The sequence below is a fragment of the Durio zibethinus genome, chromosome 1 (assembly GCF_047325235.1).
Source record: "Durio zibethinus cultivar Kanyao isolate XHJ-2024 chromosome 1, ASM4732523v1, whole genome shotgun sequence".
NCBI classification, from domain to species: Eukaryota; Viridiplantae; Streptophyta; class Magnoliopsida; order Malvales; family Malvaceae; genus Durio; species Durio zibethinus.
Window position 1 is genome coordinate 12,282,324 of NC_143162.1, and position 12,109 is coordinate 12,294,432.

The window sequence follows — 12,109 nt, forward strand, 5'->3', positions numbered from 1 at the left end:
CTTCTTTGCATTTATCATCATATACTCATTCTCACCAAATTAGCTAACACAAAATCAATTAACTCACCTTTACCTAGCAAAAAGAAAAAACTTGTTAGAAAAGAATCATTAACATCTTGCAAAAGTTAATTAGAAAAATAGTCAAAAAATCAATAAAAAAAAAAAAAGCAACTTGAAGAGTATGGTTAAAAATTTCACTTTTTAGGATCATCATAATATAAGTTAATCTCTTGTTGATTTACTTATTTGTTGTTAAAATGTAAGTTTATTTATGTCAGTAAAATTTTAGAAATATTTAAAAATAAATGTTCTTACTAATTTAATTGTTTAGCGTAAAAAAATATTGATAAGTTTTTTTTTTAAAAATTTTTTTACGTAAGCCACTTACTTACAGCCCCAAAATATGCCATTGAATTTGGATGAACACATTGGCTTAATGAAAATTTTGAAAGGTAACAGATATTTTTTTTGAACAAACCACTTATTAAAAAAAAGTAATAGATTTGTCCCCATTTGAAAATCATAGACAACTATTAAAAAGTTACATAATGCGTTTTCTCAAAAAAAAAAAAGAAAGAAAAAAAAAAGGGGGGGGGGGGGGAGGGTGGGAGAGTGGGGGATTACGTAATGCATCAACGATATTTATTTTCCAAAGTTACTCCTAAACAAACATATTTTTGCCAAAGTTTCCCTCTGACAAGCTGATTCGACCTGACCCGTATTTGTGTTAGGCTCGTATTTCCTCTCGAACCTCCAATTCCTTCTCATGTTTTGCAAATTCCGAGGCATCCATTTGGTTGTTGATGATCTTATTTTGGAACTCTTTTGGTGTTTCCTGATTTTCATCGTCACCCTTCATTGTTTCTCCAATATTTTTCACTTCATGTTCATTATTGGAGATGCTACCATTGCTTTGACACAGAATATTTGCAATCCAATTGCGAAATTGCTCAGCGGATTCCTCATCTGTGAACACAGATGAATCAACTAATGCAAGATAACCAAGATCGATATTACTTGAAATGACAACTAGCTATTGCAATGCTTCTTCTTATACAACTCTTACTGGTATATATGCTATTATCGTAACAATTTAAACAAGTTTGGAATTGAAAATGTTACCAAAATAAATTTAACGATTAATTGTTCACTTTGTTAAAGATTATTTTCGATTGAACATTTAAGTTTGTTGATTTTAGACTTGCAAAATATATTTATAAAATTGATTTTGCTACTATATTACGAATCTATAACAAAATATAAAAGGAGTCCAAACTCCAATTTACTGTACAGGTATGGAATGTCTTAAAAAAATTAGTGGATATATTTGGTGTTTGTTTGTAATTGGGACAGTTGGCGCTGGTGGAAAAGTTGGAAATTCTAGGGGTTTGAGCTTTGAGGGTTGTGAACTGTTTGAAATAGGAAAGAGACCAGATTGTTTGGGAGAAAGGGGGAGGGAATTTAGTAATAGAGGACCGCTACACAAGGGGGGGGGGGGGGGGGCTGAACTGAAGGGGTTTGATTAGAGTAAAAGCGATTTGAAAGTCGATGGGGGCAAAGGCGAGGAAAGTGTCGAAGAAAATAATAAAGAAGGCGTCTTCTCAATTTTCACATTCTGATTCTAAAACAGCCTCTATTGATTTCCTGGTATATTTCTTTTTTAGTATTCAATTTTTGCCTGTTGATTTTTCCTTCCTTGCTTTTGTAATCCCAAACTGGTTTTGAATGCTGCATATATCTATGAAAAAGCCATTGGAAGGCGGTTAAACTCCCTTCATTTATATGCAAGATCCATTTATATGCAAGATCGTTACTCCGTGGGTGGAACCGCCGGAGCCGTCGTAATTGCCTAGGTGGAGCTTTTAGTCTATGTGGGAGTTAGCTTCAGTACTTAATTTCTTGCATGTAAGTTAAATTCTTATGTTATTTTGCTTTTATTTATTCATTATGAAGCTTTGGTTTTTGTTGGGAACTTATGGATTTTTAGGCCACTTTTAAATAAAACATGGTCCTGTGGGAGTTCTCGGCGGAGTTTGCGAAAGCGTTGATTACGCCTAATGATACTTTGGGAGATATTCTTGTTCCTTTGTTAAAGGTTCGTTCTTTTCTTTTCAACTCCTAAAAACTTTGATTTTATTTTTGGGTTCTTTAAAACATGCCCTTTTTTATGTGTTTTTTTCATGGTCCTTGTCCTTGGCATTACTTTAGTCCTTATTGAGGCAATATGTTATTTTTAAAGTCTTGACTTTGCTTTTAGCAATACGTTTATTAATTTGAGTGGTATAAAAGTGTAGATTTTTACTTAGTATTTTGAATTTGGTAGAGCAATAGTTGGATGGTTATAGAATTTATCTCTTGAATTATGGCTTTCTGCAGTTAAGAATTTAATTTCTTCATGAAGCTATTGGTATGATGGGGCTCTTTGAAAGCTATAGCTATTAATGAATCCCAACAAAAAGTTGTGTGAGACATGAATCAACTTTCTTCTTGGATTGGGGCTTGAGGGTTTTCATCTTCTTATGTCTTTGATTTCTTATATTGGCTTAATGAAGTTAAAAAGAACATGCAAATCATTAAAAGAATAAGTTGTCTCCTTTGACATATTTATAATTCATTTTCTAACATGAGAAAATCTTGATTTTTATATGTATCATTGCTTTGAAGAATGAAACCAGGAGTTAATACCTCACGGTGGATGGAGTGTCCATGAGTTTTATATTCTAATCCAAAGTTTAGCATACGCGTGATGGAACACTGATTCGCTGAAGAGTTGTGCTCAAAAGGTTTGAAGATGGCTTCATGTATGAAAAGCAAAACCCTTAAGTGACCCTAAGGTTGGTACAGTTGTTTATATTTGTTTGTGTTTGGAGAAAGGAATTTTAGGTTGGTACTTTTAATGTTGATTGTCCACATACTTTTTGGCCAAGAAGTATTTATCATTATAAAATATAATATACTTAGTAAAAAGATGGGTGAGATTGATTTCTGTAGAATTTGTTAATTTCAATGGCTTGCTGGAAGTTTTTTGTACCAATTTAGGGCCAACAAAGAATGATATCAAGCCAAATATATTCTGTTTACTCACATTCTTTTCCATTATTGTATGGATCCTCTTTATCATATTCAATTATGACATTTGTAATGATTATCTAGAGATTAATTTTAATGGACAGTTTAAATGAATTACATAGGAAGAAAACTACTTCACTATTTGCTTTAGTGTTTTCAATAAATACTAATTTTCTAGGGTGGAGGTTGAAGTATACAATATAAGTCACTTGATCTTGGAATTCATGCTGTAATCTTGAAAACACTAAGTGACACTCGCGTTGAGCTATGATAATCATCAATAAATTGTCTTTTAACTCTCCATTGTAAATGCTTGATGTTTCTTTTATTGATCTTGACTTTGATTTCCCATTTATATTATATTGTAATTTTGAGGGCAGCATCAACTCTATTCATGTAATATTGGTGGAACTAAAATTTATGATTGCGAATATTTCAAATAAGTCCTGAATGGCAGAATTCTTGTAGCTTAGTGTTGGACACTTAGATGGTTGGACACCTGTTTACTTTACCTGGGACCTGCATTACAGTTGCATTTTATTAACTAATGATGCACTAACATATTGGTCTATACAGTTTTTGTTGTACATTGTCGCTGTCATTGTCATGTATATGAAGGCTTACTTCTCTTTTAATTATCTTTACATTGAAACAATTTTTCTATCAACATAAGTGAGTAAATAGCTCTTCTTGACAATGATTTTTAGATCTAAATGTGCTTTAATCTTTATGTTATGGTAATATGCTCATTATAAATAAGTTAAACAGTTTTAATTAACTTGGAAGAATTTCAAGATGAATCATACCTTTTGTGCCACTTCCAATTCTTATTTTAATAGGAATGGGACTCTTACCTTTTTTGATGGCAACAAAAAATTTTCGTTGTATGTTGGCTTTTGCATGCATTCATTTCCTTTGTTTGTACTTATTTGCATAAGAATGTGATGAGATTCTATGGCCCTTAATGTTGTTCCCAATGATGAAGAAATTATGGATGTTAAGGCTACAACAATTTCCAGCACTACAGTGTAGATTCCAACTTCTACAAAGAGATCCATTGTCAGGTTAGACATTATTTTTATTTTTGTTTTATGTATTTTTTTCACTCCTTATGTTATATTTTTTTCGGTGTTATAGGTTAGATAACCTCATTATGGAAGCGATTACAAGCTTGAAGGAGCATGGTGATTCAAATAAGACAACTATTGCGGCATGTATAGAGGTAGTGTTTTATTTGCAGTATTCATTGTTTATAATTCAATTTTCTTTTTGTGATTTAAAGAAAATATTGCATTAGAGATCTGTAATAAACTGAGAAATGAGGAATAAATCAGATTTTATGATATGAGAACTTTAAAATGGCACATGAGAAGCTGAGGTCTCTCAACTAATTTATTATAGTTTGAAGCTTATAGGAGACCTTTTTAGTTTATTCTTTAATTGCTATTGCTATTCTTGCCCAACAATGGCGAAGAAGAGAAAAAGAAAGAGCTGTGAGGAAAGACTTGTGTGAACCCAATGTTTCTGTTTTTATGTTATATTTCAAGTTTGATTTTGAAGGTGGTAGAATTGGAGTTACTAAGTGACCATAAAGTCTGCATGTCACTCAGCTTTTCCCATCTCTTTGTTTAGGGCATTGCTAATCTTATTTATTTTCACCATGAAACCTGGCCATTTTGGATGACACCAGAAATTTAATGACACTTGACATGCCAAAACAATTATTTCATCAATTTAATCTGCTCACTAGGATTTAAAATGATGTGATGTTCCATCTTATACTTTGGTGATGACAGCACCCACTTAGTTTAGCACATCAGGACAATGTAAATAAATATATTTTCTATGAGTTGTTGGTCTTCTTGTTGTGGATCTAGCATTTCTATATTTCTGGAAATATTTTCCCCCTTAAGGAAATCACAATGGCAATTTTGATATGTTATTAAAATATTTTCCAATATATTTCCTTTACCACATCAATTACGTTCTTCTAAAATGCCCTCCATCCTTAAGGCTTAGCATTAAGCAGAGTTATATTACTCAATTCCATAGTGTTCTATTGTTATGTGATGGAAAATCTTCTACTATCTTTCAATTTAAATAGTAAAACTTCGGTTGTTAACAACAAGGTGTGGTGTCTGTGGGAAGTGGACCATTGGATCAACTATTTGGTGGTGGAAACTCTCATCAGTTTTTGCTAGGGCAGGTGTTGCAGCCCTCACCAGTGGACTGATAGCAATTTTGTTTATCCCTCAACTTAGTTCACAGAAGAATAGGTCCTTCCCATGAGGTATTTTGTTGTACCTTATTTTTTGTTTGCCATGAACATGAATATTAAATTGTTCAGATAGCAAGAATTTGTATATAGCTATTGTTATTTTATTGATCAATAAAATCATTATGATCTGAGGTTTTGTTTGCCAATATGTTATTTTATTTGACATTTGAAACACTAAAAAGCTAGCTGCAGCTTCATTTTCATTGGTTTTCCAACACGTGATCATCTATTCTGTTTTCTGAATATAGATAAAGTTGTTTCTGCTGATTGATGCTTTGACTCACGGATGCCTTGCCTCATGTTTTCTCTTTTATCTTTTCTGTGAAAGTGCAATCAAGACAATTTATGTAATAGCTTATTGGGGTTCAATATTTTTGTTAGCACTATAATGCCTCTGATGCTTCAAATAAATGATGATAATGCTCTTTGATCAAAATTATAAATTTTGCTAGGATTCACTTAGTTTGTTTCTAAAAAGAAGTTGCAATTCTCCAATCTTGTTCACCATCCCGATCAATGTGTCATGCACCACTTTCATATTTGCACATGCTACTAATATGCTTAAAAGGTCATTGAATTGTTATGTCTATTTTAAATGAATTCAAATGTCATATGTCCAATTGTAATACTTTGAAATATGTATATGCGTGTATGTATATTAATTTTCCATTACATTCATGTACTTAAATAAAATTTCATTTCATAATGAAACATTTATATCATATTATTTTTTAAATTTAAAGCAACATAGCAAGGGACAACTAATTTTAATAAGTAAATTTTTAATTCACATATTCTTCTTTCTTCTTCGTTTTATTAATCTCTCATTGTTCAGAAATTTACATAATAAATAAAATCTTTTGATGCTATTGCAGGGGAATAAGTGATGAGAATAAAGCCATAAAAAATTCATATTAACATTGCTCATAATAATTTTCTAAATATGTTTTTAATATTTATACTATCTTTTATTATGCGAATTTTTTCAAAGTTAATTCAATTTCTTGATGTTTGAAGGAATCTTTTATTATTGTGTGGTGCAAATAAAGGTAAGTTTGATTCAATTCGAGTGTTAGTGGTTGATGAGGTAACTAAAATATAATTGCGTTTGCCTTTGTTAATTAGTTGTTGACTTATTTATAATCCATTTCTGGTGGGCAGCCACTTTTGCATTTAAATTTCCAACATAGCATTTCAAGATGAATATTACAATAGTTTGAATGGCATTTTTATTTTTCAATGTATTCTTGAATTGTAAGTAATACTTTTTTTTGGGGAATGCTTCTTAATTTATTGGTTGGCAATGGCTCTTACTCTACAGGGATGGTCAACTGATATTATTTTCACTTCTACTTGTTGGATTTTGTCATATGAAAATCCTTCAATCACAATAGGCAACAAGGTGGCAATCATTTTTCATTAACAGCTTCTTCTGTTAAACATGATGTTGCCATCTAGAATTCTTGGCTTTTTAGACATTTCTGAGAAGTACATTCCTCCTTGAATTGATGAACACACCTCCTTATATCTGTTTTCCTTTTTGGAAATGTGGTTTTAATATTTTTTTCTCTCTTGATGAACTCTGCATTGCCTTTTTGTATAAGAAACCCCATATTGCTCACTCTATGTAGGTGAGAGATGTACTATATCTTTTTTTTATATATATATACATAAATTCTTAAATTGATTTTGTTTTGATTATTTATATTTTAATATACTGGTTTTTTTTATATATTTCAAATTTTCAAATTTATTAGATTGACTTTGTTTTGATTATTTAATTTTTAGTATATTATTTTTTATATTTCGAATTTTCAATTATGCTAAAGAAAAAAAAAGAAAAAAACCATAGGGAAACAGGGCATCATACTAGTTTATGATGGTTTCAACAGAAGATAAATTATTTGGGGAAGTAGTTAAATATTGAGTATAGAAAAGGGAATCAAAACCCAAAGTATAAGAATGAAAAGGCAACAAGTAGAAAGCATTGAGGTACGTACCCAGTCTTGGGACAGTGTGGCCTTGGGGGTGCCTGATGATGAGAGGATCATCGAAGGCCGTAGCCAGCTCCTCCGAAGGCAACCTTAACCAGTCCTTAGCTCCTATGAAGTGGACTGATTTGACCTTGATTGTGTCTTTGTAGGCCACCTCGCATATGCTTGGATCTCTAAATTTTGATCCTGATATTGAAACCAATATTTTGAAGGGTGGATGCTCCTTTAACAGCTTCCCCTGTTTTGGCACAACTTTTTAGAATTTTATTATTGCAAATAATTAAGTGCCAAGAGAAGGCCAAGTTGCTGCATTCGATCGATCTTGCTGCTACACATAGCTTACATTACCTGTGCTTGGTAGCCTAACAACAGAGCACAAAGGGTTGCACCCTGAAACAGGAACAACTGAACAAATTAGAGGATCAAGGGAACAATCATCAAAGAATTACTAATTTATTTTTAAATGGGTTAATGTCATATTTGACTTTTATACTATACAAAAATTTTTAACATGGTGTCTTTACTTTTAAAATGTGTAATAGGTAATTTGATATTTTTATTATTAATTTTTTATCAACGTAATACTCAATTAATATCGTTAAATAAGATAGATAACGTAATTATCATTTAATCATATCATAACACATAACATATGTTGCTAAATCATTTTACTGTATCCTCATGTGAAATTATATTTAAATATGCATGAAACACCGGCATGGCATGTTAGTGTCGGTTTTTTTATTTTAATGAAAAATAATTTAAAAATTAATTTTTTAAAAAAGTTAAATTTTCTTTATTTTATTTTATTTTTTCTCTTCTACTCTTTCTCTTTGATCTACCTCATTCAAATTGAATTTAACTAATTATCAGTCGAATCTAACTAGATGAGGTCGATTCCAAGTTTGTTTCAACTCATTTTTGACCTACCAATATCGGGTTCGACCTCTTTTGGTCAAATCTGGCCAATGATTGGTTGGATTCAACTTGAAAGATGGTAGATCAAGGAGATAGATGAGGGAGGAGAGAGAAAGAAAAATGAGAAAAGACTTAAATTTATTTTTATTTTAAAAAATAAAACATATTGTTTAGAATTTTGTTTTATTTAATTTTCAAATGAAAAGGAAAAAGAAAAAGTAAAGAAGGCAAAATCAATATCTATCTTTAATTTCTTTTTTCAAAAATAAGAAAAAGTTTTTTTTAATTTAAATTTAAAAATAAGAATTATTTAAAAAATTATACTTTTATTTTTCAAAAAAATTTTAAAAGTTCTTTTCATTCACAAAAATTTTTATTTATTAAAATTTATTTTATATTTTTAAAATTATGTCACATGACATTCATGTAGGCACAAGACGGATACCACGTCAACATTTTAATAAAATGTGATAACATGACATGATGACATAGCATTCTAAACATGTATCAACGTGTGATTGGATGGAAATTATGTCAGCTTACTTCAAATAAAGATTACAACTCTAGGTATTAGATTATTATCATAATCATATTATACATTTTAAAAGTAGGGATAAAATATTCGAAAATTTCATAAAGCATATGGATCAAATATAACATCATCCTATTTTTTTTAATATTGACTTTTCAAATTACACAACCTTTATGAAAGGGTTATTTTGTTCTTTTACAAAGTTACCCTAAGGTAGTGTTTATTATAATTTTTAAGACCATCACAGTGATGTAATCACCAATGTGTTTTTACTATCAATATGATCTTATCACTTGTGATTTGAAATCATTTTGTTTAATTAATAATTATTAATTCATAAGAATTAAACTTCATTATGTTTGGTAATTACTAAAAATTAAATATTATTTTATTTAAAAATATGAAAATAATCAAGTATATTGTAATAATTATACAAGTTAATGATTTTAATATTAATTAAAAAAAATAATTTTATAAAATATAATTTTTTTACTTATTTTATAATAAAGTATTATTAAATTAATAAATATCTTTTATTTATTAGATAAATCAATTTTTATAATATAAATTTTGTAAAAAATATTTGAATTAGAAAATAAAAATAATCTATTAAAACCATAACAAAAAAAAAAGATTATATTATATATAAAACATTAAGAAAAGTAAAAAAATACACAAATTATTTTTGAACTTGTTATGAACCTTAATTTGAAAATATAAAAAAATTATAATTTTAAGAAAAAGCAAGTTTTTAATTTATATATTAAAAAAGTAATATTGACTATTATTAATTTTATATATCATTTTACCTCAATGATAAAAGTTTCTTACTCTTTTAGATGGGAATTAAATAACTTTTCAAGGTAATGATCTAATCACTCTTGGTGATTTAATATTACTGTCTTATAAGATTACTGAGTGCTTAATAAACAAGGTAATCAAAGCACCATATGTATATCAATATAATTTTTGGAATGATCACAGTGATCTAATCACTATAATTTTTAGAATAATCATTTCATATCAAATACTATCTAAAAAAAACTAAAGAGTCCCACCTAACCTAATGTTATTATTTCAATGAAAGGAAAAATTAGAAACATGGATGTTATTTTGAAGGCTAAAAGATATAAAAAGTCCATAAATTATAATTAAAAAATTATTTTTAATTTTAAAATTCTTTTATTACAATCAATTAATCCTTCAATATTTATTTGTATCCAATTAAGCCTTTGTTTGAGTAAAAAAGTTAACACCGTTAATATTTTTTGACTAAGATAAAATTTTATATGATATTAATAAAACAAATAAAACTTTGTCATGTAGTGCAATTAATATATGTAAAAATTAAATAAAATAAACTTTTATTTTTTTTTCTATTTTCTTTTCTCCTTTCTCTAAGATCCGCCTAAGGGTTCAATTTACTATAGATCGGGGATTGATTGATTCAATTTTGCTATGTGACTAAATTTTGTCCAATTAAGGGTATAATTGAATTGAAATAAGAAATTAAGGATTCGATTAATTGTAATAAAATATTAAATATTTAAATAATTTTTCAATTATAGTTCAAAGATATTTTTGACCTTTTAATATCTTTTGAAACATATTAAAATAGTAAGAACATTCAATTTGAAACGTAAGGAGCAATGGTTTTCATATTTAACACAGAATACATGACAGTATTAGGCATCAAAGTCATCTAATTTTAGCCATAAATTTCTATTGCTAGTTATAATCAGACATCAGTTGCTCATCATTTCTTTTTTTTTTTTTTAATTTATAAACGGGTTAATAGACTAGCAAGTTTCTTATTATATTATATTTAACAAAAATTATAAGTTAATATAATAATTAAATTGACATATGAATGATAATTTTTTTAAATTGCTTGTGAAATTTAATAGCTTATGCCATTAATGTATAAAATAATAATTTCTAAGATAAATAATGAACAAATTAATAGTAAAAACTAAAATTATTAGTTACTATAATTAAAAGTCATGTGATCTATTTTCGAGCTAATAATTTTAATAATCAGATTTCAATTTCTGATAGCATTAAATGTAAAAAAGAAATACAAGTTACTGTTACAAATAATCAGTAAAGGGTTTTAAATGGATATATATAATATACAATTTAAATATAACCACTTTATTTAAAAGTAAAATCATGTAGTAATTAGTTTGTTATTTCATAAAAAAGTATTTGCTTTTGTCATTCTTAATTTTCATGGAAGAAATGGTAGGAGGAAGAAGAGGATACATACTTGTGAGAAGCCAAGCAGTCCATCAAAAGGACCATTGTTGGTGATATATTGACACAAGTGAGAGATGCATTCCTCAAGGTTTGTGTACTCTGTGAAATCCTTGTTGAACTGGAACCACTCAAAGTATGGAGGAGGGAATATGCCTTCTATGTCAGATTTGCCTCCAGCGGCAAATAATCCGTCTGGATAATCCTGCATATCGAATCACTTAAATTTTGAATCTTCTTCACTTATTAAAAAAAAAAAGAAAAAGAAAATCCTTATTTTTTTTTGGTTTTGTTTTTTTGGCTTAAAGCCAAGGAAATAAAAATAGGAAAAAAAAAAAAAAAACAACATTTCTAGGTTTGTTTGATTCATGTAAAGATACCATGTGAAAGTGATGAAGGAGAAGAGTGGGATCCCACTTGCTGATTTGCTTCTGGAGGAACTTCCCACTGGTTCTAAACCCATGGAGGCATAATATCTTCATCTTTTGCTTTTGCTCTTCCATTTTTCTCCTATTCCCTATCCTTATTTGGAGTATGGCTAATTGGCTATGTGCCTTTCATATATATTACTAATTATAATGAAAAATGTTGTTTGTTAATTGTTCCTACCTAACACCGCTCTCTGGTTAGGTATAGCCATCAATTGCTTGGTTGGTGCTGCACGTGCATGGTAACAAAATTCACCTGTTAGCTAAGCAAATGTTTGTTAGCCAAAATTTTTTTTCTTTTCATTTTCTTTCTAATATTAAGAATAAGTATGCATCATTATGGGCTTTTAAAAAAACGGTACATGTCTATTTTTTAAATTCAAATAAGTAAAAATCTTCACTAATTCTTTTATGAAAAGTTTTTGTACATATATGAATTTTCATATATTTTATTGTCAAAATATGAGTAAGGTAAAATGGATTCAAATCCATTGATACATTCATATAAACATTTTATTCCTAGTGAGTTAAGTAAGAATTCTATTTCTAATATAATTCTACATAAGTGTTATCCGAGGCCTATTCCTCATGAGATTGAGATATGTTTAATTAGTGACGTTTGTATCTGAAAAAT

At 28.8% G+C, this 12,109-nt stretch overlaps 1 protein-coding gene and 1 long non-coding RNA gene across 7 annotated transcripts; one reads left to right on the plus strand and one right to left on the minus strand.

Annotated features, from left to right (window-relative positions):
- Positions 1–475: 475 nt before the first annotated feature.
- LOC111312144 (uncharacterized) lies at positions 476–11,599 on the minus strand. The gene is made up of 5 exons (XM_022912181.2): positions 11,428–11,599; positions 11,061–11,252; positions 7,690–7,731; positions 7,348–7,579; positions 476–966 (listed from the first exon to the last, which is right to left on the minus strand). Exons 1-5 carry the CDS (start codon positions 11,548–11,550, stop codon positions 728–730), a joined length of 828 nt encoding a protein of 275 aa, XP_022767916.2. The 5' UTR covers positions 11,551–11,599; the 3' UTR covers positions 476–727.
- Positions 1,020–7,045, plus strand: LOC111312145 (uncharacterized). 6 transcript variants are annotated; one of them, XR_016343435.1, is made up of 8 exons: positions 1,490–1,647; positions 1,750–1,905; positions 1,988–2,095; positions 2,665–2,834; positions 4,055–4,133; positions 4,207–4,291; positions 5,199–5,359; positions 6,669–7,045. It is a non-coding gene; the product is annotated as an uncharacterized LOC111312145 (long non-coding RNA). The 6 variants fall into 6 exon arrangements; XR_016343433.1 differs by lacking the exon at positions 6,669–7,045 and having other exon boundaries at positions 1,020–1,647; positions 1,790–1,905; positions 5,199–5,493; XR_016343438.1 differs by lacking the exon at positions 6,669–7,045 and having other exon boundaries at positions 1,486–1,647; positions 4,008–4,133; positions 5,199–5,493.
- Positions 11,600–12,109: the final 510 nt, after the last annotated feature.

Coding starts and splice junctions, on each gene's coding strand:
- LOC111312144 (XM_022912181.2), bottom strand. CDS start 11,550: ATGGAAGAGCAAAAGCAAAAGATGAAGATATTATGCCTCCATGGGTTT. Junction 7,732..11,060: donor GACTGCTTGGCTTCTCACAA/GTATGTATCCTC, acceptor TTCCTGTTTCAG/GGTGCAACCCTTTGTGCTCT. Junction 967..7,347: donor CCACACTGTCCCAAGACTGG/GTACGTACCTCA, acceptor CTGTGTTCACAG/ATGAGGAATCCGCTGAGCAA.